This window comes from Danio rerio, chromosome 13, assembly GCF_052040795.2.
Source record: "Danio rerio strain M-AB ecotype USA chromosome 13, GRCz13ab, whole genome shotgun sequence".
Taxonomy (NCBI): domain Eukaryota; kingdom Metazoa; phylum Chordata; class Actinopteri; order Cypriniformes; family Danionidae; genus Danio; species Danio rerio.
In genome coordinates this window covers 31,047,827-31,074,361 of record NC_141033.1, presented here as the reverse complement: position 1 = coordinate 31,074,361, position 26,535 = coordinate 31,047,827, and the positions used below count along the sequence as shown (strand labels likewise).

The window sequence follows — 26,535 nt, the reverse complement described above, 5'->3', positions numbered from 1 at the left end:
GTGGAATATTAAAAAAATGTTGAGAAAAGTCTTAAAAATATTCATTTAGTAACATTTTTAAAAGCATCATCTTTTGCTTTCCACAGAAGAAATTGTGAAAACAGTGAAAATTGTTTTATCGAATATCCTTTATCCATTAGCAGAAATCAAGGACTGATGGCATAAATTCATCAAACATGGGAGAGATGATTTTGATAGACTACATTGTAAGCATTGCTAAGACTCTACAACTCTATGACAACTGTCACAACACAACAAGTCAGACCTACCCTAGAGATGGACTGATGGCCACTGACCACACTCTGTCATACGTGGGGATTGTATGTAGGCACTGTCCAAAACGATCTGGAGTCAGAGCCCAAATCTAAAATGAAATCACAAACAAAAAAAGGATACATTAAATTTCTTCAAAGTAAAAGGTCATCACTGGTCAGCCAGTGGAAAACAAAAAACAAAACAAAAATGTATTGCTTCTTCAGAAAGTATGAAACTCTCATGTCTTTCTAACGTGTTTCCTAAATAAGTGTGTAGAACGGCTATAACAGGATGCTACTGTAGTATGATATAATACCAAGCTGAACAGCCAAGCAGTAGCACAGGGTCACTTTAGACAGCAGCTTCAATGCATTCTTTAATTGGACTTGAACTGATTAGGTCAAGTCCAAATTGGCAGATTTAAAGATTTCACTTTCCTTCAATTAAGTCACTATTTCAGAGGTCGCCACAGCAAAATAAATCGCTAACTATTACGGCATATGTTTTATGCAGCAGATGCCCTTCAAGCCTCAACCCAGTACTGGGAAACACCCATTTACACGCTTACACTCACACACTACGGCGAATTTTAGTTAATTCAATTTACATAAAGAGCATGACTTTAGACTGTGGGGAAAACTGAAGCATGCGGAGCAAACCCACCTTAACACGGGGAGAACATGCAAACTGCACACAGAAATGTCCACTGACCCAGACTCGAATCAGTGACCTTCGTGCTGTGAGGCGACAGTGCTAACCACTGAGCCACCATGCTGCCATGAACTGTTTCTTTTACCTAAATGAATATCTATCTTTATACTACAGGGCTGATCAGCTGATGATAATTGTAAGGTGTGCAATTATTTTCAGGAAAGCACACAACTAAAGTGGTGGAAGGTCTTGAACGCATTACTGTTAAATATGACTACGCTGAATGACAGAAGTTTTTCACAGCCTACAACATTCAAAAATGAAATTAAAACTAAATGATGAAGATGAGAAGCATAAACCTTCATTTGAGGATAAAAAAAATCTTTAGGTTTTATAAACATAGTTTAAGCAGAATTTACTCTAGCCCATTGAATTATTAGAAAATAATGCACAATTTACTAATACTGTATTTACAATATTTACTAGTTCAACAGTCCATTGTCAATTATTTCTTATGTAAGGTACATATAACCTTTAGAAATCTCTGACTTGCAAAAAAAGCCAATGCAAAATATAACCACAGACTAATGAAAGCATAATAAAAAAAAAACAAATAAAAAAAACTCACCTTTGCACTCTTGTCTCTGGAGCCACTGACTATCACAGCACCTTTACAGTCAATGCAATTCACCTCCTGATTGTGGCCATAAAACACCACAGAGTAATCACTTCCTCTGTCATGAACAATTATTTTACCATCTCTGAAAAATGAATCAAACAGAGTGATGATTGGTAGGAGAAACACCGCATTTGTTTTTATTTAATTATGAAATAGCAAATAAACCTACATGAAATATAAAACAAAATAATTTTTTCTGATGCGGAATGTGCAAGCGGAATAGCATAAATTTAGTCATAAAATTAGCTGTATTACCTGGAATGCTACACAATACTGGAATTCGATACCAATCAATGCTGAAAACTGAAATACATCCATTTCCTGTGAATATTTGAGCGCTGTTGAGTGCATTCCTAAACAGCGCTGATTTGCCACTGTGTTCACATGCTCAACAGAAAGACTGTGATTGGCCGTGAAAGTCATCAGTTTACCGAACTCACCGCTGTTTACTGAGTATAACCACAGACACAGCAACACTGGAGCATTTTAAAGCCACGATTCAACAGCGGATTGCGGATTATAGACAAACCAGCTGATTGACAAGACTTTGAAACTCTCCAGTGTCCCTGTAATTGTGTTTACACTCATGACCTTCACGACCAATCACAGTCATTTCTGTTGAGCGCTCAAATGTTTGCAGGAAATTGACGTTTTTAAAATCTCAGCATCGACTGCTAGCGAATTCCAGTTTCGTGACAACCCTATGAATTTTGAACCACAATAAACTGTTCAAATGTCAAATCTGCATGCGTGTCTGTTCGAAGTAACACATGTTCTTTATATCTAATTCTGCTCTGACAGTAACATCATGAGTATTTTGTTATTTTATGTCATAAAAACTATTATACACACAGAAAATTTATGACAGCCCATCAAAATAAAAGTTTGGTTAACTTTGAAGTAACCGTCACAGATTAATACAGAAAATGAAAACAGAAAAAAGAGGAAATATTTAAACTGAATTTTGGAAGGAAGCAAAATGCACAGAACCCTAAAAAAGGCTTTGTCGTTTCGCATTTAGTGTTTTTATTTAACAACAAACTACTCCAAACCCTCAAACCACAAAGTGAGGACAAAGTGCATGGCTGAGCTATTGTAGTTAATCTTTCACACTGTTTAAATTTAGGTAATACCTAGTGGCACAATAACAAATAAAGCAGCAAAACAGGCACATTCCTGTTTCCTCTTTTAACAGTGGAATACTAGTGGCTGCTAGATTCTGAAATGGGTAACACTCTAAACCATTTAAAGGGTTTGAACATAAAACTAAGCCTATTTTCATCATCAGACACTAGTAATGAAATGATGGCGGTTCATTCCGCTGTGGCGACCCCTGATAAATAAGTTACTAAGCTGAAGGAAAATGAATGAATCAATGAATGAATGAGTAATAAAATTACATTTAAATTTACTTTTTAAAATATAATTATTATAATTGTATTAATTAATTCATTTATTCATTTTCTTTTTAGCTTAGTCCCTTTATTAATCAGTTACCACTGCGGAATGAACCGCCAATTTATCCAGCATATATTTTACGCAGCGGATGCCCTTCATGCCACAACCCAACAGAGGGAAACACCAATTCACTCTCATTCACACACATACACTACGGCCAATTTAGCTTATTCAATTCACCTATACTGCATGTCTTTGGACTGAGGGGGAAACTGGAGCACCCAGAAGAAAACCCACGCGAACATGGGGAGAACATGCAAACTCCACATAGAAATGCCAGGAGCCGGAGCTCGAACCAGCAATCTTCTTACTGTGAGGCAATCGTGCTACCCACTTGGCCACTGTGATGCCCTTGTATCAATTAATTCATTCATTTATTTAGACATAAAACTAAAACCTTTTTAATTATCACACACTGCTAATAAAAATAAAATTCCTCATGTTAAATAAGTATTTATTTATTATATTTTTTTATTTTAAATAGTACTTAATTTATTTAAAATCTATTTATTTATTCAAAAGCAAACAAAAAGCGCTCAGGGTTAAGTGCTTTGGACTGATTTTTGCTGTTTATCTATTTATGTATTATGGTTACCCTGATAAAGGCAAGTTTTACTGAGTTTTTTTCAAAAAGTTTTTTTTTTTCAAATTTTTCACTTACTTTTCGATGACTTATGATTATTTATTTATATTTTATTTAATAATTAAGGCAACAACCATAACATATATATATATATATATATATATATATATATATATATATATATATATATATATATATTTTTTTTTTTTTTTTTTTTTTTTATTAGACTAAATAATTAGACTGAAGCAGATCATTACAACTATCTGAAAGCAGTGATCATTTACCCTCCTGCACTGATCAGGTGTGTGTCTGTCAAAGTGAATCTGCAGACGTCCTCTTGGTGTCCCGAGAACAGGGCGACTCGGCTGTTCTGCAACTTTCCCCCGTCCGCTCTCAGATGGTACGCGCTGATGTTTGCAGCCTGAGAGAGATACAGCACATCACAGTCCAGCTGTATCCACGGCAACAAGCTGTGGGCGAACAATCAAGGAATGGAAATTACTCCTACGCTTGTTTTTTCTGTAGTTCAATCTGTATCTTGGGGCTTAAGGTGACGAGGAGGCTAATAAAAAAACACAATAATGTCTTGTCCATATTGGCAAGGTCAACTACACACTCTAAGTCAGAGGATAAACGTCTGAAAAAATATGTATTTTGGGGCTGGACGATGAAAGCATGACATCTTCCAGCTTACTTTCGAATTCCCTTTTTCCCTTCTCTCTTTCACAGGACGGGGTGGGACGAAGTGTAGCCATATTGTTTAAACTACTGTATTTCTGCATCAGCTTATGGCTAGTTATTTCATATCTGATTTAAGTTATCTATGCACAGTTTTGATGCCGTCTAAGTAAAAAAGTGTGATAATAAAAATATTGAAATATGAACTCACTTAATTTTCCATTTCAAAAGGATTTCCTTACGACAAACTCCATGGGTCCAGTTGTGGGACACTCTCACTCTATCCTTAAGAGGAACTGAATGACACCTGAAACAAAATTGAAGAATAATCAGAGGATTTACGGTTGGCCTTATTTGAGTTTATTTTAGATAATTTTTAAGATTAAGCCAGAGGTGCTGTCTTTAGGCTAGGCTTTAAAAAACACCTTTAATAAAATCAGAACTGTGTACAAAAAGTCTCTTTTTTTATTTCCTGATGTTAAAATAGAATCCAAATTGGTATCATCTTGAGGCCGGCTGCAATGGCACATAGTCGTTTTTTTACCGAATTGATTGACAGACACGTATAAACATGTCTCCATAGTAACGCATTTAATCATATCAACAATAAAGGACGTACGCAAAGCAACTAGGATTATAAGATTTGTTCAGCTCACTGTGATCATCAATCATCATTATATGTGATCAAAAATAAGTTGTACAAGTTTAAAATGTTTTTAAAACAGCACATGTTTTAATTACAGTAAAATAGAAACGTATTTTATCACCACAGCTGTATTGTGTCAGTACAATTATAAAAGAAGATGCTTTAATCCGGGTTTGAGGACGCTAAATCATGTTTATTTTGTAACTTGCAATCGTGCAAAGTTAAACATATGTATCCTTGTGTGCGCAGACATTGTAACGACATTGTGTGTGACTCATCATTGCACAAAAGCTTGAATGAACTCCACAACAAATATATCAAATAACCGTTGGTAGAGTTCTTATTGTAGTAATAGTAGTCTTCTTCATTCTTTTCTGTCACTGTGCTATTTATCTACAGGAAGGCTACAGCTCTGATATGCACGTATGAATGGTGGGCAGGAAGAACCAGCTCAAATGCAATAAAATCACAGGCAACAAAAAGAGCTTGTGTCATAATAGCTGAAATTTTCCAGATTTAAAAAGGTATAACAAATAATCTGATGGGTATTTTGAGCTGTAACTCATTGAATTGAAAAATTACAAAACCAATTACAAACAAATTGAGAAAATAGCTTTCAATTTATTTATTTGGGTTTCATAAATGATAAAAAAAAATGCAGTCATTTTGGCTGGTAAAATAGTTTTGAAGAAAAAGGTTTTATCTCTTTATATGCCAATAACATTTTTTTTTTCAACTAATTGTCAGGAATATTATGTTTACATAACCTTCAAAAATGTTATCAAATTCAGGCACTTAAGCTAAATTTATTTTTAGATTTATATTAATGGCCATGGGGCTTCTGTAAAGTCAAAAACAAACATGTCAGTCTTTTGCTAGTTTTGGAGTAAATCTGTAAGTAATAATATTTAAATACAGTTAAAATAAGTAAATATCTTTCAGTGACTTCCAAATATATCCTACTAAAAAGTTATATATTTATACAAATATTTCTTTTTAAGTATATAACATTTTTAAAAATACATTTTATTGTAATCTAACAAGCTTTTAAGTTAATAAAATGTACCCCCGAAAAAACGTTGGTTATATTATGAGTCACAAACATAAGGACCTAATCACACCTTTGTTAACTAAAAGTAACAACGATTTTAGCATAATCGTGTAAATCTATATATATGTAAAAACTACGTGCAGCATTAGATCGAAACAAAAAAATGGTTTTGTGCTTCTAATGCTTTTAAATGTTATCATCAAAGTTCGTATTTATAGAAAACTAAAAATATCTAACTATAAACGTTCTTATCTTCTCTTAATTACTACTTAATTCATGCCTTTCACAAACATGCTGCACTGTAAACAAAACCCACATGACCATCAGCGTAAGACCCGAGCTGAATCACAACATACGCAGCTTTTGTTACGTCACAGCAGCGAATGACCGTCACCCTACGTAATTTACGTACTTCTGTTTTTTCTATTCGTAGGCCGAACACTATTAGCTAGCAACACAGCTACAGTATCTCAAAATCCTTACAGATCTATTCCTTGTCGTGTCAGGCCAGTATTGATCATGTCTTTAGCTATTCTCCTCCAAACAGCGTCTCTGGAGATGAACTGGTAGCTTCTCCTGCATGTCTGGGAGAAGCGGCAGAGCGATTTTGGATCCAGATAGGAGAGGACGAGGAAGAGCACATCCTCGGGTAACTGAAACACAAACATTGCGCCTCCTGCTCCAGTTCAGCCCCTCTTCTCTTTTCTTTGTCACGTTGCGTCTGCCTCCAATTATATGAAGGGTTTTACCTAGAGGACATTTGCCGGTTTGACGCAGGAACACGCAGAAGCCCATGGTTTTGTCAAAGCATGTAGACACAGTAAGCGAAGGAAGCCATCACAACAAGTAGTCACGTGACCCTCGCCGTGCGTAAAGCGGTCTAGTGACTGACCGCAGAGCAGAGCCAGTGGCTTACAGTCTATGCTTAAATGCAGCCTGTTTACCGTGATATCTTCATTCAAGATTCTGCTGTTTTTTATTCTTTTCTGTATGAAATTCACAACATATTGAAACAAGTAATATTAAGCTAAACGTAGCATATTAACATCCTTAATAATATATTATGAAAAAAGGAAGGAAAAAAATAATAAGCAAATAAAAAAATCTAAATATTTGGAGATATATTGCGGTAACTGTAATTATTTTTAACATTTTGTAGTGTTTAATTAAAGCACTAATTTGTTTTGTAAAAATGCAATTGTCATGTATTCATATGATTTCTAAACCTTTTATCAATAAATTGCATATGCAGAAAAATGCATTGGAAATGCTTTTGTATCATAAAAATACCTGTGATGACAGCATCTGTTCATTCATTTTCTTTTAGGATTAGTCCCTTTATTAATTATGGGTTGCCACAGCAAAATTAACCGCCAGCTTATCCAGCATATGTTTTACACAGCCGATGCTCTTCCTGCTGCAAATCATCACTGGGAAACACTCATACACAATCACAACCACACACACATACACAGTGATGTACTATGAAATACACGCAAGAAGGAGTAGCTAGAAGGAGTGAGTGAATGAAATAAAAGTTTGAAACATAGGCTAAATAATACTCTACAAAAGAGGCCAATAGAGATGTTTTAGAGTTGTATTTTGTGGTTTTAATGATGAATACAGAGACAACAGAGAAATCAGAGAAGTTTATTGGTGACCTTTCACTTCAGAAAAAGCTAAAGGGTGATATGACATGATGATACATATACATGCTTTAGACACTTATACTCAGCAGAACATGTGTTTTTTGCCTCATTACAAACATTCTTGGCAAACTTCACAATATACATGTTAAAGTAAAAAAAGATGGCGTTGGAATATATATAATCAATTCCATGCGTGTTCAATAAAAATGTCAGGAGAGGTTTTTCTTCAAGGTTTAACATATTAGCAATTTATTGTATACAAATGAATCATTTGATTCACAGAATTCTGTTATCCTCAATGCAATGCAAAAGTTACATTCAGGAGGTGTGCACAGTTTTTATTTCCTGACTTCAACTTATATAAGCAGCTGATATTAACAGGTGGAATTTAGAGAACTCTTTCAGTCATTCTCCAGTCCTTCATTGGCCGCACCCATACATACGTCCTCTCTTTCTACTAATTCTCTGCACAACTTCAAAAAGCTCAACTGCAAATTTTACAGGAAGTTTCGCTGCAAAGCTCAAATTAATTTTAGACAAGCTTCATCTACCTCTGCAAAACTGCTTCATTAGTTTGCAAAATATATCACACTCGAGAAGAAGATCAGCTCATATGACCTGTAAGCAATACAAATACAATTGTTTAATGATAAGAAAAAGAGACAAAAATATGTTTTAAAAAATCCTTTTGTAATTCCTTTTTCATAACAACAGATTTAAAAAGACCTCTTGGGGGTGGAGGGTGTTGAATTAATTTAAAATCTGTCTTTCCTGATGATCATTTTCATAATAAGAACCTCACATATATAATAAGTAATACAAGCTAAGATAAACTTTTAAAATTGGGGAAAAAATTATTATTGTTGTAATCTCATTAGAAAACTTTGTGGCTAATCAAATGCTTCCTGGGGCATGCATGTTAATGATGCTCTGCGCATCACTCTTTTGTTCTGATTGGCCTGTTTTTCACAGAGATTTTACACAGAGAATTTACATAATAATGAGGAAACAATGAAGTTTGAGGCTTGTGGTATGTTGTTTTCATGTACTGAACACTTATTATTCATATGTGCCTGGGTATATCCAGATTTTTATTCTATGGCATCTTTAAGCCATTAGCAGCAAAAAGTTCACCTTGATATGTTAATAACAGAAATACGCAAAACAAACACTTTTTGAATTAATGAATCATTTCATAATATCTACATATAATTAAGCTCGTCATTATAAGAGTTATAAACCTCTTAATAAGTTGCTTGAAAAGTCTCTCAAAAGTAGTAAAACAGTAACAATTGCAACAAAAAAATGTGTTTTTAAATTGTCTAAATTGTCCCAGTTTTATTGCGTACTTTATCAAAGTACTGATTTAAATGCAATCTCATAGATTTCTGAAACTACTTATCAGTTCAACTCAAAGATTCATTTCACAGTCCAGACCCAGAATTTAGTTTTGTTATTATTCCTCTTTGCCTCTCATCTTTTGAGTCTCTATAGACGTTATTTCTCTAAAGACATGCTCAGTTGCTTGTGGAATGCAATTTTGTTCTTTTCTTCTCTCGGCCTGTCCTCCAATCACTCAGCTTGTCCACCCCTCACTCTATAGCACATTCAATTGCCTTGAAGTTTTTTCATCTTCCTCCTCTTCTTTTTGTATGGTGAGTGTCTTGTAATTGACAGAGGACCCCATCTCATGTAAGCATTCACCGCTTGTCATTCTACAACATGTTTTTTATATTAGCGCCACAATGGGGCTATTTGATCCTAGGTTATGGTGTGTGATTGTCAGTAATGCGACTACTTGGTGGCTGCTTTTGTTTGAACCAAAGTGGTGGCCTGACCTCAGTCCATTCAGTGACCAAGTTACTCAGACCTCTGTATCCTTTTACTTTTCCCTATCTCCTTTACTGAGGCCCGTTTAGTTCAATACACTGTCACAGATATTACCTTTTCAACAGCCACATCCTCTCACTCTCTCCGTCGGTATTGAAATTGTGCTTTACAAAGTTCATTCTTTACTTTTTGGCTTCACCGACAGTTAATCTCTTTCACAACAATAGCTGTTTGTCACAAACCCTTACAATGTGTCACAAGATGAAACTGTTGACAGTTAAAAACAAGTGAATTGTTAAGCAGTTTAAAGCAAAGAGAAAGAAATGAAAATGAAGTGAATGCCAGTTGTTGTTGTTTTATTTATTTGTGTATCTTGCTTTCAATATATGTTGTGAAACTTTTCTTGCTTTTTTCGCTCTTATGCTTTAGTTATTTGGTTAAAAACACTGTAAAATATTCAAACTCCGAAGGGTTTTTGCAATTTAAATAAATTTTAACAATATATTGTACCATTTAATAGATTACTGAGATGGCAAAGCTTAATTCAGCAGAAATTACTCTGGTCTTTATTGCCACATGATTTTTCATAAATCATTCTAGTATAAAGTGCATGCGGTAAGTATTTACTTTTTCCACATTTTTTCATGTTACAGCATTATTTCAAAATGGATTAATATAATTTATTTACTCAAAATTCTACACACAATACCCCATAATGACAATGTGAAAAAGGATTTTTTGAAATTATTGCAAATTTATTAAAAATAAAAAAAAACTGAAAAATCACATGTACATAAGTATTCACAGCCTTTGCCGTAAAGCTCTAAATTGAGCTCAGGTACATTCCGTTTGCACTGATCGTTCTTGAGATGTTTTAGCAGTTTAATTGGAATTCACCTGTGGTAAATTCAGTTGATTGGACATGATTTGAAAAGGCATACACCTGTCTAAATAAGGTCCCAGGGTTGACATTGCATGTCAAAGCCCAAACCAAGCATGAAAACAAAGGAATTGTCTGTAGACCTCCAAGACAGGATTGTCTCAAGGCACAAGGCTGGGGAAGATTACAGAAAATTTTTTGCTGCTCTGACAGTTCTAATAAGCAAAGTGGCCTCCATCATCTGTAAGTGCAAGATGTTTGGAACCACCAGGACTCTTCCTAGAGCTGGCCAGCCAGCTGAGTGATCGGGGGAGAAGTCAGGGAGGTCTGTCTGAGCTCCAGCGTTTTTCTGTGGAAAGAGGAGAACTTTACAGAAGGACAACCATCTGTGCAGCAATCCACCAATCAGGCCTGTATGGTAGAGTGGCCAGACGGATGCCACTTCCCACCTGGAATTTGCCAAAAGGCATCTGAAGGACTCTCAGTACTCAAGAAACAGAATTCTCTGGTCTGATGAGACTAAAATTGAACTCTTTGGAGTGAATGCCAAGCGTTACGTTTGGAGAAAAGCAGGCACCGCTTATCACCAGGCTAATACCATCCCTACAGTGAGGCATGGTGGTGGCAGCATCATGCTGTGGGGATGTTTTTCAGCAGCAGGAACTGGAAGACTAGTCAGGATAGAGGGAAAGAGGAATGCAGCAATGTACAGAGACATCCTGAATGAAAACCTGCTTCAGAGTGCTCTTGACCTCAGACTGCGGCGACGGTTCATCTTCCAGCAAGACGATGACGCAAAGCACACCGCCAAAATATCAGTGGAGTGGCTTGACGACAACAACTTGGTAAATGTCCTTGAGTGGCCCAGCCAGAGCCCAGACCTAAATCCTATTAAATATCTCTGGAGAGATCTGAAAATGGCTGCACACCGTCGCTTCCCATCCAACCTGATAGAGCTTGAGAGGTACTGCAAAGAGGAATGGTCAAAAATTCCCAAAGACAGGTGTGCCAAGCTTGTGGCATCATTTTCAAAAAGACTTGAGGCTGTAATTGCTACTAAATGTGCAACAACAAAGTATTGAGCAAAGGCTGTGAATACTTATGTACATGTGATTTTTCAGCTTTTTTATTTCATAAATTTGCAACAATTTCAAAAAAATATTTTTTCACATTGTCATTATGGGGGATTGTGTGTAGAATCTTGAGGAAATAAATGAATTTAATCAATTTGGAACAAGGCTGTAACATAAAAATGTGGAAAAAGTGAAGCACTATGAAAGACTTTCTGGATGCACTGTAATTTGGGTGGTTTAAACATGTAGTCTTAATGTTGAAAACAGCTTAATATTTTGGGGTACTTTTTATTCAATGGTATAAATTAAAAGTTCACAGTATAACATTTGTTTAAAATAGAATATTTTGTAACATAACAGTTCAAGAGTTCTAGTTTTTTAAAAACTTTAATGGTAGAGTATATAATTCCGTAAAGAGACAGTAGTTATTTTTTTCATTTTTCCAAGCAGTCCGGCTCTTCATACAACTCCCGTGCTATATCACAAAAAATAATGAAAAAAAAATTACTTAAAAAAAAAAAATTGAAGAAAAAAAAAGATACATATATACTTTGCACATTCATGAGAGATAATGAGAGAAATAGCCTTGTTTGAATATACTGAGTCAGATCTTTTTAGTCAAATACTTCTTAAAGGTCCCATGAGGTGTTTTGAAAGTGATTTTTTTATTCAAAATTGGTGGGACATATAGTAGCCCCTTCCCTTAAAAAAGCAGCCAATAGTATTCTATGTTTACTACAGCTCTGCTAGTAAAAATGGTTGAGATCAAGTGAATCAACTGAAAAGCAAATAAGAAGCGTCTTGAAGGAGGCGGGGCATGTCAGATACTAGAAAGCATTTGATTGGTCAGAATTTTGATGAAAAACTGATGTGTCAGAAGATGTCATAAAAAATTGTTGATACATTTAGGCTGAATTGACAAACTGCAAGCTTTGCATGTTTATATCAGGTTTGTAATAAATGCAAATTTGGTCACTATTATTGGAGCACACTAACTTAAAGAAATCCTTAAAACTAACATACTGAAACTAACATATAAAAACTATTTTTATTTTCATGGGACCTTTAAAAAATGTCTGAAAAAAGTCATTGGCTCACCGCAAAATTAAAATGTACATAGTTTATTTTTATATTTTAATGTCACTCCAAAAAACTCAGTGATTGATTTCACTCCTGCGCTAAAGCAAACAGGGCACAATTAAAGTTATATTCATGAAAAAACTCTCTTTGGCTCATTCAAAAAAGAAATAGCATTGGTCTTTTGAGTGAAATATTTTCAATTAGTCACAGATGTTAAAAACAGTCCGAAGTGGTTCATTCACAATTTGGACTGATCTGGCTCTTGTGTTTAACTCGCATACTCAATGATGCAGTCACAGTGGTTCTCCAGTTAACAGCTCATTGGAGGGGAAGATTATCAGTTAGTTATGACTTACATTTCTGTCTGCTTGTCATAAAAAGCTTTTGCATTAATTCAGAAGACTTGGAATATGAAGTGGAATATTAAAATATATTTTCCCCCTTAAGGACTATAAAATAACAAATAAGGCCACTATAACCCATAAAGGATCTTTAAAAATGTAAAAATGAAATAAACACCAATATAATTTTCACTTCCGAGTGAACAATTCCAGATAAAACTTGTTATTTCTCAGTTAATTAACCTCTGAAATTCTATCTGTCCCAAATACGGCAATTTCTAAAAAAAATCATTTATGGTTGGCTTTCCAGCTGAATTGTCTTGACTGAAAGGAGATGAAGAAGGAGGGGGAATCTTCCCTTTTGATCTTTTTAAAGGGGTGCAGGGGGCTCTGCGTGGCTGGCAAACACATTTAGCCTGTAATTGTTCAGATCATTCAGACAATCAGCCTTAGAAATGCATGGGCAAACAAAAGATTACAGCTCCAATTGGAAAAGTCAACAGTTCTTCCATATGTCCCATAGACAAACAGTCAAACTGTCATGTCTCATCTTCTCTTTAAACAATGTTTGCATGTCAATTATAGTTTTGCGATTGGTTGCTGGCTTGTGCGCTAAATCTTATGCATATTGGCTTCAGTGAAATCATTATGACCGCATTATATATTTTGAATCAGATTTACAATGAGAAGGCTTCTAATGATTTGGCGATTGTGAACACTACAGATGTGGGTGCTAGGCAGAGCATTCAAGGTGGACTTATCCGCATCATTTCAACCCATGTTTCCTCCATTGAGCTCCAATTTGCAGGAAGGGTTTTATGACCAGGGTTAGGCAGAATGTGAAGTAAAGGCAGCTTAGAGGTCTGGGTCATCCCATTCTCTCACCCCTGCCATTCTGCCAGTTCAGCAGGGGGGCTTGTACAAGTCTAAATTGCTCCCTAAGCAAATTAAGAAGGTAGCCCTGTTTGTTTATCAGGGGTTAAGGATGACGGTTGCAGCTCAATAAAATGGATGAAAGCCGTTTTGCGTCCCCTCTTTCTCAGTGGAATTGCTCTTCATTTGCATGGCATCACAAGCTGCACAGAAGGTGCGATTTTTCCCACAACCTGCTGGATCCCCTGGGTTTCTTACAACTTTATGGTCATGGAGACAAATTTAAGGGGAAACTGAGGCCTGATAATGCAGAATAACCGTGGCAAATGATGGAGGTCTGTTAATCAATAGCGGACGTCATCAATGTGAAAACACTGAGAGTCAATAGGTGGTACCGGTGACTCTTTTATTTGATTACTATTGGCAAAATAAAACCAATTGAAGTGCTTTAGTACACTCTTGAAAATAAAGATTCCAACAGGGGGGGTTCATGATGATTGAATAGAAGAACAGCTTTTCTTGAGTTCCTCAAATGGTTCAGTTAAAGAGTTGGTAAAAGAGTGAAAGAATAAATGTTATTTATTCGTGTAGATGGTTACAACTTTTAACATTCATGAAACTTTTACATTGGACAGGTTTTATAAAATATAATCATTTATTTTCAGTGAAAAACAACTTTTCTCTTTAATGGAAAGTTTCTTTTTTTTTTAGTTATTTTTTTAAAGGTGTGAAGAACATTTAAATACCCTAAAACACTTTTTTTCACTGTGAAGAACATTGTTTAATGAACAGATTCTATGGATGTTAAAAGTTCTTTCATAGATGGCAATATATATCTGCAGTATATATATATATATATATATATATATATATATATATATATATATATATATATATATATATATATATATATACACACTTTCTTGTAACATCTACTGTAACTTACTGTAGATAATTTACAGCAAAAATACTGTATTTACATTTATCTTGCTCTATTTACAGCATTTTATGTTTATATTTACTGTAAAATATACAGAAATGCAACTTTAAAACACAGTAACATGCTGCATAAATGTCCCACAGTGAAATACAGTTTATACTACAGTTAAATATTGTGTAATTTACAAAAATCATTAACAGTATATTTTAAATGACATGCAGATTTAGGCTTTAAATTTAAATATAATAATAAGAGGCGACGTGGTAGCATAGTGGATAGCATGATCGCCTCACAGCAAGAAGGTCGCTGGTTTGAGCCTCGGATGAGTCAGTTGGGATTTTTGTGTAGTTTTGCCTGTTCTCCCCATGTTCGCGTGGGTTCCCTCTGGGTGCTCCGGTTTCCCCAACAGTCCAACGACATGTGCTGTAGGTGAATTGGGTAAGCTGAAATTGGCCGTATTGGATGTGTGTGATTGAGTGTGTATGGGTGTTTCCCAGTGATGGTTTGCAGCTGGAAAGGCAGCTGTTTATATTTATTTTGTTTATCCATTTTAATTGCCGTTTTGCCTTTACAGTTTCACTTTAAATGATACTGTGATCGATAAATATTTATTGTATTGGTAATACTTATTACTTATTTAGTTTATTTATTTATTAAGTTTACAATTTATGCTATTAACTACTGGCTTATTATCTGCTTGTTATGAAGATATTAACTAGTAGTTATAAAGTAAGTTCTTATTATGCATCCCTAATCCTACCCAAAACCTAAACCCAATATCTATCTTACTATTAATAAACAGCTAATTATTAAGCTAGTAATATTAGTTAATGGTTGTTAATACCATAAATTGTGACCTAAAGTGTTACCAATGGATTTTAAAGTAAGCATTGCTTGAAATTTGTGGATGATTGCTTGATTTGATCATGTTTTCTAAATCCCTTTTTATATATTGAAATGGCACTTTGGCCACACAGAAAATAAGCACTGTAATCTTCATTCTGCTTATTTTGTTTGATTTAAACTGTGTATGTGTTGTCTCATAAATAGTTTATTTAGAAAAACCAAGAAGCTTTTTTTTCCTAATTGATTACCATTCTTTGAATTGGATTACACCGTTGGCCCATCACAGCTGAATGGGACTACTAGAAAGTCAAAGAAACATTCTAATGCTCTGGCCTTTCTAGGAGTTTGACCTCTGCACCCTGGCTGAGCTACTAGCATAACATGAGGCAGAACACATGGCATGTGTATAGTGGACCATAAAAACAATGACAGTCTCCACTAATGTACCTGCATTACACACTTTTCTGTGATGCATGAGACGTGTCAAAGCAACACTAATTAGAGAATAATTTTTAGCTGAACCATTTCAAATTTTACGATGCAATTAATTAAATTAAAAAGGATTTTTTTTAACAGCGATCATAATTTACATAGCATTACATCTGCACTAATGCGTATCTTAGGCTGAGAGCAGTCATTAATAATCCTCATCACAGACGAGAACATGATAGTGATCTCACAGCACAAATCCTCATTTTCTCACTATACACTGCCCTCTGATCTTGGCTTTCGGCTCCTTGGAACCCCGTCCGCAAACACACCAGCACCCCTGCTCGGACAAAACAGATACCCCTCCAATCAGATTAAGCTACAGGGAGTTAAAGGTCTGAGATTAAACAAAAACACCTGAGCGAGGGTGAGGAGACGGGGCCAGGGAGCCGTAGTGTGTCCGGTTCAACCAGAGGAGAGACCAAACAGTGTAGCCCCCCTGGAGAGACAGTCATACTGAGCTGTTGACCTGAGCTGTGCCATTCCAAACATTCTGGGGGGAGAGTCCCAGTATCTCCATCTCACTCTGTACGGAACTCTAACCAGAAGGGTTATGCAAACAATGGTGGTATTTATTATGATGCAATTGCATAATGACAAGTTGTTTCATACAAAGACCGCACTGGCCTAATTTTCTATGGATGAGGCCAGCGAAACGTCTCGAAAGCTTCTGGACAAAACCTCTTTGGCAAATCTTGTATAGATTTGCCTCTTACGAGATACATATCATTTGTGATTTAAAGGGATAGTTCACTTACAGTAAACTCCTGTATTGTCATGAATGATTTTTGGCCCATCAAAATCAACACTACTAAAGTCAACGTTCTGCACCCCATTGACTTTTATTGTGTAAGCAAAAATGTTTTTGAAATATTAACAAAATAACTAAATAGAATTGCATCAAGCAAAAAAAGACCTTTTCACTGAGAAAGTTAAATTTTAAAATAAGTTTTATCAGTATAATCAAAGTTCTGGACCCCATTGACTTTCAATGTATTCATTCATTTATTCCTTTTTAGCTTAGTCCCTTTATTAATCAGGGGTCACCACGAATGAATGAACCCATAATTATCCAGCATATGATTTTAAGCAGCTGATGCCCTTCCACTGGGAAACACACATACACTCTCACATGCACACACATACACTATGGCTAATTGACTTTATTCAATTCACCTATAGTCTTTGGACTGTAGGGGAAACCGGTGCACGCGGAGGAAAACTACGCGAACAAGAGAACATGCAAACTCCACACAGAATTTCCAACTGACCCAGGCTCGAACCAGCAACCTTCTTGTTGTGAGGTGACGGCACTACCCACTGTGCCGCCTTCAATGTATTCATTTAAGTTTAAAGATGGAAAGAAATACTTTCTTTCATATTTTGAAGCTTTCTCTGTGACTTTTGACCATATAATTAAAGTAAAAATTTTGGACCCCATTTATTTCATTGTACGAGCAAAAAAGTTTTTAGGATATTAAATACAAATTTTTCATTTAAGTTTAAAGATGGAGAGAAATGCTTTCTTTCATATTTGGAAAACAAACAAAGAAATAATGAAGCTTTTCTCTGTTATTTTTGACCATTTAATCAAAGTCAGCATTTTGGACCCCTTTGACTTATATTGTATATGCGTTTAAAGATGGAAAGAATTATGTTTTTTTCATATTTTGAAGTACTTCTCAGTGATTTTTAACTATATAATTAAAGTCAAAATTTTGCACCCCATTGACTTTCATTGTATAAGCGAAAATGTTTTTAGAATATTAAATAAAAAACAACATAGAATCTTAGATCTTCATTTAGGCTTAATGATGGAAAGAAACACTTTCTTTCATATTTGGAAAACAAAAGAAGAAATCTTGAAGCATTTCTCTGTGATTTTTGACCATATAATCAATGTCAAATTTTTGGACCCCATAGACTTTCATTGTGTGTTTTCAAAATGTACTTTTCATTTTGTTCCACAGAACAAAGAATGCTTGGAAAGCAATTCTGAATCAGGAACATATTAAGCAAAAGACATCAGTATCCTAAGGTAAATTTATTACAGGTTTTTAAATAAATATTTTCATCATTAAAATTATTTTACACATCCTCAAATAAAAATATATTTATATTTGTATAAAAAAACAGACAAACAAAATGCAACAAAGAACAAAAGCTTTTTCCTACAGTCCATACAATGCATTTATACACCTGGGAATTTACAGTTTAAACCACGGTAGGAAACCTGCGATAATCAAAAATGTAGCTGCCACATTTAAATATGCATTTAAAGCTCTGTTTGCTTTAACCGTGTTTATCTCCAGAGAGTTCCAGAATCAAGAACCAGAGAGGTTACTGAGAGATGAGCTGGGTATCTTATCGCTGGGTGGTCGAGAGGTGCCCCGGCTGCTGCCTGTGTAACCGAATACAGCCTTGTGTTGTCAGTGCATTCTCTCTCAGGCCCTTCAAGTCCCCTTGAGCAGCAATACGAAGAGTTATAAATTACTCGGAAACCATCGAAATCAAAGCAGAACGAGAGAGGATAGACGGATGAAGTCCACGTACTACTAAAATGTCAGCGCTTACACATCCTGTGCTTCGCTTACCTATAATCTTACACAGGTCAGTACTAAAAGTCAGGGGTACAAAAATAGATCTCTTTTTTTTCTTGAGACTTTTTTTCTCTCCTTATTTTTGTTATTTCTGAAAATTCATAAAAAACTAAAGGTTAGGTATATTGTTGCTCAGTACAAAAATTTGTTAAGAAGTCCACAAGAGGAGTTGTTTGAGAAAGTCTCTGGCTTTCGGTTCTCTCCTTTTCTCTGGCTTCACTCTTCAACGCTCTCCTGAGTAGCGGGTGCGTTTAGTCCGTCTGTTGAAAGGGTAGTTGATGAAGTCAAAGGGTCTGTGCTCTGCGATTTGGTGTCCCTTGGGCAACCTCTTCATGAAGTGGACTTCCCGCTGGTGTTGCCTGGTTTTGGAGCCCTTGCGGGGTCTACCTTTACGCGTGAAGGCCATGTACCAGCCTTCGTACTTCACATTCTGCAGAGCCGTGTAGTTGTTCTCCAGGACTATCTCTGTGAAAATGCAGTCTTTTCCCAGACCGTTTTTCTGTGAGGAGAAGACAAAGACAAAATTTGAGCTCCTGACTGATAGCAAATATGAAGCTTATCGAAAAATATTTTGGAAAATGTCTGCTCAGGTTTACATAGGGCTTCCCCACACGCACACAGCATATGCTTAAGTCATTATGATCCAAGATCAAGACGGCAGAAGCCAATGACTTTCCCCTTTCAGTAAACACCGGTGTGGATTCCTCCTCAGAGAAAAAAGGTTCTTCTAACGTTCATTATAAAGGGATAAAATTGTATAATGTTCAGTGCAAAGAGTATTACGGTAATATTTGAATTTCTCTTGGATGCTGAAATTAAATTTGTTTAATAGCATCTATGGTTCCATGAAGAAGCTTCATCATTCTCTAAACATGCATTTCTTTCTACAAAAGGTTTTACAAATATTTTAAAAATTACATACAGTTGAAGTCATAATTATTAGCCTTCCTTTTATTATTATTATTATATATTTTTTTTTTATTTCCCAAATTATGTTTAACAGAGCAAGGAAATTTTCACAATATGTCTGATAATATTTTTTCTTCTGGAGAAAGTCTTATTTGTTTTCTTTCTGCTACAATAAAAGCAGTTTTTAATTTTTTAAAAATCCATTTTAAGGTCAAAACTATTAGCCCCTTTAAGCTATATTTTTTTCAATCGTCTACAGAACAAACCATCGTTATACAATAACTAGCCTAATTACCCGAACTTGCCTAGTTAACCTAATTAACCTAGTTAAGCCTTTAAATGTCACTTTAAGCTGTATAGAAGTGTCTTGTCAAATATTATTTACTGTCATCATGACAAAGATAAAATAAATCAGTTATTAGAGATGAGTTATTAAAACTATTATGTTTAGAAATGACTTGAAAAATTTTCTCTACATAAAGTAGAAATAGGGGAAAAATAAACAGGGGGATAAAAATTCAGGGGGGCTAATAGATTTGTCTTCAACTGTATATATTTTATGAAATGTTCACTGAAAAGTTCCAAAATGGCTGAATCTATATGAAACCGCACTTTTAGAATCTTTGTTTTTAATAATGTATCAATATTGCTTCTAAAATTAACCCCACTTCATTTAACGTTCATAACAACAGGACCCTTAAACGTCATCCAGCCAGTAAAGCTAAATGGGGTAAAGAGCCAAGCCAGGAGTCCAAACCTTTCCCCAGCCTCTTAACAAAATGGTCTAGGTAAAAATCTCAAATCCAAAAGACTTGCTTATCAACCAATAAAAAACAACAACAACAGAAAAAAAACTCTCTCTCTCATGCAGGCTGTCGTTGGGCGGCCAATATGTCAGATAGCATAAGATCAGGGGTGCCAAGCAGATGGTCCACCTGGTAGGGTGCTGGGAGGTGGGGGCCGAACCTCCATCCCACTTTATTACCATTCACAGCAAGGAGAAGGCACAAATCCACATTGGAACAAGAGTAGCCAGCTAAAAAAAGGAAGAAAGATCCCATTCTTCAAACTCGATTTTACCTGCTGCAACCAGAAGGTGTCTAGTGCCAACTAACAAATAAAACATATAAATTTGATGGATGTTTTGAATAATCATCTTAATTAAATCAGAAATGTCTCATCTACAAACTAATGAATGCTGAAATTACTACATGAGCTTATGAGTGACGTTTCTGAATTAATTGATCTGTTTTTTCCCTTTCTAGGTGGGATTCTTCTCATGCATTCAAAATCTTGCGGTATGACTGAAGCATATGCTGTGTTTGGGATGTCAACTGAACAGTTTTAGTAAGTCACAAAAGTGATGACTTTTTCACATACCTTGCCAATCAGTTTCCCCCTCCTGTTCATACAGATGTAAAAGCCTGTTTCAGCTCCTTTAATTCGAACTCGACTCCCAAATGTGTCCGTCTCTACTATAAGCTTGGCTATAAAAAGAAAAGAAGATTTTATTAGACGTTGTGACTTTGTGGAAAATTGAATTACATTTCAAAAAGGAAAAGTTCAGGAGTAAACACACATGCGCATATGCACAAAGAGATATGCATACATACGGGCATAAATATGTGAAATCCGAAGGGACTACTCTTTAGGATTTATGTAAGCTTAAAATCTAGCAGAATGATAAAAACATGTGCACTTCAATTCTTCTGGAAGGAACCAAAGGCTTTCTGGCAGGGCTTTAAACTTTTTACCTTTTATGCAAGTACATAAACAACATGTGAATTGTTATCACATGTCACCCACATACCAACAACTTAAATAAATAATTAAAATAAATAAATAATTAAAATTATTATGAAGTTTTTGAGTTAAATGCGATTTTTCTATTAAAAACATCACATTTGATTTATTTATTATTATTTATTTTCTTGTTAATTATGGAATTATCGTTTCTTATAGGGAACACCCAGAGCAGGGTTTGAATGGAAACTGACTTTCCATGATATATATTCTCCATGCCAAGAATTAGCACTTGCAGCCATTCTCTGATTCAGCCCCCGTACTCTGAGTGATCGTAAAGAGTTACGGTTCAAACGGAGGGGGTCAGATAACCTGCTGGTAAAGAGCCTAACCACAAGCCCAGAGCAGGAGCCAGGCACTGGCTCGAACTAACAGCCCTGCTGTCTCTACAACATGCTCAGGTGACATGGATGTCACCAAAACCACGCAGGACTAGAGCCAGCCTTCCAAAAATACCATAACAGAGCTGGTGTTTTGGGGCTTTTTATACATCGCATAAAAGAGAGCTGCAATTGAAAGAGATCTGATTTAAGGAACCAATTAAATAGATTTAATTACAGTTGTTTATCTGGTTCATTTATTTGTGAAGTGATTTAAAGAATGTATGTATGGATTATAATTAAAAAAGCTAATAAAAGGTTTAATCATTGATGTGTAATTTAGAAAACAATCCTAATTAATCCAAGAAATACTTGAAAACAGACAGATTAGGTATTTAGGCTCAATGAGATGTCTGTCAGCAGGACTGAATGACCATAGAAAGCAACCGCAAGGGTCAGAATTCGGCTAGACATATTTTCATCCTGAGCTGGTCTGGAGAGGAGGGAACGTCTTCAGGAAATGTTCAGAAGGTTGAAGTAAGATGAGTTCTAATGGCTCTTCCAGACCTGCACGTCTCTCTAGAGACTCACCTTCAAAAATCTACAATCCATTTAACATTTTTTTGCACTGCATTGCTTTTTTTAACTTCACCAACTGACCAGATGCCCAGCAATTCAAATGCAGTGAATCATAAAGATCCACAAAATAAAATAGCGCAAATAAAGCTCAGTTTAGAATCAGAAATGTTTCATAAAGAACTTTTCAATTCTGAAGATCTTAATCAATGTATTATATCTTTGAATGCACTGAAGCCTATAATAACCTGCTATAATATAGCTTTATGTCTCCAACTGAAAATAAAAATGTTAATTTAACACGGAAAACGTATTTTAAAAATTCCTCAAATCTCCTTTGTGTTTAAAGGGTAGTGTGATCAAATTTCATGCTGTTGTGTAAGATAAATAAATAGGATGCTCTTACCATGAACGTCGCCATCTTCGGCCATGGCGTTGATTTTCTTGTTGGCCAGAACTTGCACGTGCTTGCCACTGGTTCGGCTGTAAAGCTGGTAGGTCCGGATTAGTCTACGGCTCACCCGGTCCGTCACCTTACTTTGCTCACTCACATGCTGTGTAAAATTAGGCGGGGACTGAATGGTTACCTGTCAGAAATTAAATACCATATAATCAATACCTGCACAAATTGCTTCATCATTCGTTCAAACGGGCCTATACATTACGCTATTCTTCATATAGGTTAATTATTTATGAGCTAATCACTTAAAATAACGCAAGCGTAATACATGCGTAAACTGTTCAATTCATCAAGACGCGCTAAGTCGCGCTGTTATATTCAGAAAAGTTCATTTGCGGCTTAATAGAAAGAGGTTTCATGCCAATCGCGTTTAAACGCTTAAATTGAACATTTTATGTCATCGTGTCCCCATGTTTCATCACTAACTCAAGGCTGGCATACATCACGCGCTCATGCCCACGCGCTTGTGCCAGTATGCTAGTGTTACCTGCCAGATTACAGCGCCCACTGTGATACCCATCTGATAAGAACATCCTCTCCTATCGCACTTGTAGTGCCTTTTAATTTACATAGCCAATATATGTACAATACATCTATATTTACACTCTTAAAAATACAGATCATATATAAAACAAAGGCCATATAATTACAATTCTGGCTTTCCCAACATATTTTTTCTTAAAAATAAATAATCTACAGACGCATTTTTGAAATGGAGAGCTTCCTATGATGTTAAAGGTTTTTTATTGAACCAATAATGCCAATAAAGAACCTTTGTTTTTCATAGAGCAAATAAAACACACATCTAAATTTAGCAGCGCGTGCCGATGCTTTAGCATTTCGGAATCGATATTTGAGAGCAATGTTTCTCCAGCAATATATGTAGGTAAATTTCAACAGCATGCATAAAAGATTTAATAAAATGACATTAATAGCATATTTAAAGATATTGCACATACCTGAGCATAGTAGCAAAACGCAAAGAGGTGAAGGAATCTGCAAGAGAGAAAATCTCACGTTAGTCTTTGGAAAGCAAAGCTGTTAATGCGCGAAAAGGAATATTAACGGAAATATACTTACAGATAACTCAACCGTGAAGGTATGAGTCTCATGTTTATAGCCTCAGTAAAAAAGTGATTAAAAATAAGTGTATATAGAATAATATCAGGTTTTCCAGCTCAAATGTGTAAAGTCCTGCGTTTGTATCCACACTGTGACTCGCAACATATGATGAACAGGTCAACTGGCAAATTACAAGATCTGTTGCTGCTCAGAAGCAGAAAGAAATGTCCAAGGTTTTTTTCAGACTGACACCGCTGACAAGTACATGCACTACCTGCATTTCCTTCATTACAACGAGAACAACAAATAAGTGCACTTAACGCAAAACTCGCGGCATGTAAACGATTTACTTTTCAAGTTTAAGCGAAAGCGCCTCTGATGCGCCTGTAATCATGCAGCCCGAGGAAATCCCGAGCTGTCCATGAAGGTGAGGAGCGCAGCACAAATAGATCCTTTGACGTTTGATCCAGTGAGTCCTGTGTGAGTGTCAGTCAGAGGAGGCAGGACAGTGCATCTGATGAGCTTTCTTCAAGAAGCAGTGCTGCTGGACTCTCTTATCCCCTCCTCTTCTCCCATTGCCAGTCAGTCTCCAATGTCAACCCCGCTCGCGCTGACACCCCTGGTTAAAATGGTAGGGTTGGTCCTGGAGGAACAAGCCCCCTTTTCAATAGAACAAAAGCAGGGGGGTCTCACCCAAACCCCCACCCTGAACCACTTTTAAATATTCCTTCACCTGAGTCCAGAAGCACTCGGAAAGTTTAGAGGAGCGAACGTTCATAGTGGGTTACCAAAATGCAAAGTTATTTGCAATCGGGATAAAAAACGAGCAACACATTGAAATGTATATTCATAAAAATGCATATGTAAACATGCATATGATCATCTAAGCCTTCAAAAATCAATCATCAAGTTGATAAATTCAGTTAATTCTGATTTCAAAAGTGAAACCGAGGCTATTGTGCAAGGCTGCAGACTGCAGAACTGGTTTGCTTTTGACTTGTGTATTGCCAAAGGAAAGTGTGAGACATATTAAAAGGATTACAGACGATTAGCGTTTTTTTTCCTCAAAAGAAAAATCCCTAAAACATCAGAAGGATAACACAGGTGTGAAGTGTCCCATTTCTTGCCAGGCCACAATGCTCTTTAAACTCACATAAACGTCTGTCATTTAATGGCTGTCATTTCATGTTACACTTAATACTTAATAAAACGCATTATTAAATTACTCAAAAGTCATTGTAAAAACAATTACACGTAGGCTAAATGTAATTAGGCTAATTTGAAGATATTTAAATGCATTTAACCCCAAACTGGTAGCCTAATAAAATAGTCTTATTTTAAGAACGTAGAACGGCCATTTAGTCAAGCAAAGGGAAGATCAAATCGATCAATCTATTTCTAATCGGGACTAATTAAATGTCAACATAAGTCAACTCCACCCTCTATTATGATACTCTTCAAAAAAAAAAAAAAAAAAAAAGGAAAAAAATACATCAGAGTGATTTCTAATGGGCTACAATCACTCAAAAGATCGCCCCTTATTTGCGGGTTTTCAGATCCTCATGGCCCACGCCCGTCAAATGAAATGTTGCAGATGAGAAGATGAATAACTAAGTGAAACTTATTTGATCAACAATTTATTAAATGCCTCTAGTAAATGGCATGATATCAGAGCGCTGGTTTTATTATTTATGTGCAAAGCCAGTCACTAAAAACAATATCTTTATGCGATCTCATAAAACTCTCAACTAAGCACTAATTTGAGGAATATGAGTTGTGAAAATATATCCCAAGAAACAATACTTTGTACCACAGGAGGGCGCTATTCTAAAATTGTAGCAGGTGTAACATAGACTAATTATATATTTTAAGAATTAAGGCCAACAATTGAGAACACGCACTTATATTGTTATGTATTTTAAAATTTTTCATTATGTGTTTTTTTTTTTTTTTACACAATTCCAGTTTGTTTACTACTTTAAATTGCAACTATTTATAAAAAATGATTAGGCTACTCTGGAAATGTAAAATAGTTTTAGTTAAAAAATATTGTTGGTTGCACCACTATTTGTATTTTATTAACACTATTTAGAGATAATGGGTAAAATTTGTAAACTAATTTGTGGTGCATTACAGTATATTCATAACTGAGTTAAAGATTTTTAAACAAAATATATTAAAGTGCATTATTCTTGATATTCTATACAATTAAAGACTCATATATACATTTATGTTCATTAAAATAAACATTAATAAATAATGTTAATTACACCATTAATTATATCAATCATAAATAAGCCTATGCAAAACACAAATACAACACTAAGCAAAATGTTTTAAATATATGTTCCAAATTCATTAATTAATGTAAATATATTTTAATGTATTTATTATTTTAACGTTAATTTATAACAATTTCATTGTATATTATCCTATACATTTTAATGTTAAATTAATAGTTTAAATGCAATGTTAAATTTTAATGTTAATGTTAATTTTAATGAAAAAATAGATGAATAAATTCATTTAATGGTTTGTGTTCGGTGACACAGTGGCTCAGTGGTTAGCATATTCGTCTCCGGGTCGCTGGGTCAGTTGGCTTTTCTTTTACTTTTTTTAAAGATTTACTTTGCAGTTTTTTTGACAGTTAACTAACAAAATAACAGAGAAAATAACAGTACAAATAGAATATATATACACACACACACACACACACACACACACACACACACACACACACACACACACACACACACACACACACACACACACACACACACACACACACACACACAGTTAAAGT

The 26,535-nt window shown here is 35.3% G+C and overlaps 2 protein-coding genes and 1 long non-coding RNA gene across 11 annotated transcripts in view; 1 reads left to right on the top strand and 2 right to left on the bottom strand.

The window, feature by feature from the left end:
• fbxw4 (F-box and WD repeat domain containing 4) overlaps positions 1–6,899 on the bottom strand; it is a 59,110-nt gene extending 52,211 nt beyond the window's left edge. The window contains 5 exon segments of one of the 2 annotated variants that reach the window (NM_131521.2): positions 270–364; positions 1,535–1,667; positions 3,911–4,096; positions 4,516–4,611; positions 6,485–6,899. In NM_131521.2, the coding sequence (NP_571596.1) occupies positions 270–364; positions 1,535–1,667; positions 3,911–4,096; positions 4,516–4,611; positions 6,485–6,669 (695 nt within the window). In that variant the 5' untranslated portion in view covers positions 6,670–6,899. 2 annotated transcript variants of the gene reach the window in all.
• On the top strand, positions 6,410–21,963 carry LOC141377194 (uncharacterized). 2 transcript variants are annotated; one of them, XR_015506030.1, is made up of 6 exons: positions 6,410–6,650; positions 17,973–18,040; positions 18,139–18,226; positions 18,315–18,612; positions 20,777–20,858; positions 21,474–21,963. It is a non-coding gene; the product is annotated as an uncharacterized LOC141377194 (long non-coding RNA). The 2 variants fall into 2 exon arrangements; XR_015506031.1 differs by lacking the exon at positions 18,139–18,226.
• The window catches only part of fgf8a (fibroblast growth factor 8a), a 26,851-nt gene continuing 18,101 nt past the window's right edge, over positions 17,786–26,535 (bottom strand). For 6 of the 7 annotated variants that reach the window (XM_087277412.1, XM_087277409.1, XM_087277411.1 and 3 more), the window contains exons 4-7: positions 23,630–23,666; positions 22,617–22,797; positions 20,892–20,998; positions 18,032–19,101 (exon numbers count right to left, since the gene is read on the bottom strand). In XM_087277412.1, coding sequence (XP_087133538.1) covers positions 18,826–19,101; positions 20,892–20,998; positions 22,617–22,797; positions 23,630–23,666 — 601 coding nt within the window. In that variant the 3' untranslated portion in view covers positions 18,032–18,825. 7 annotated transcript variants of the gene reach the window in all.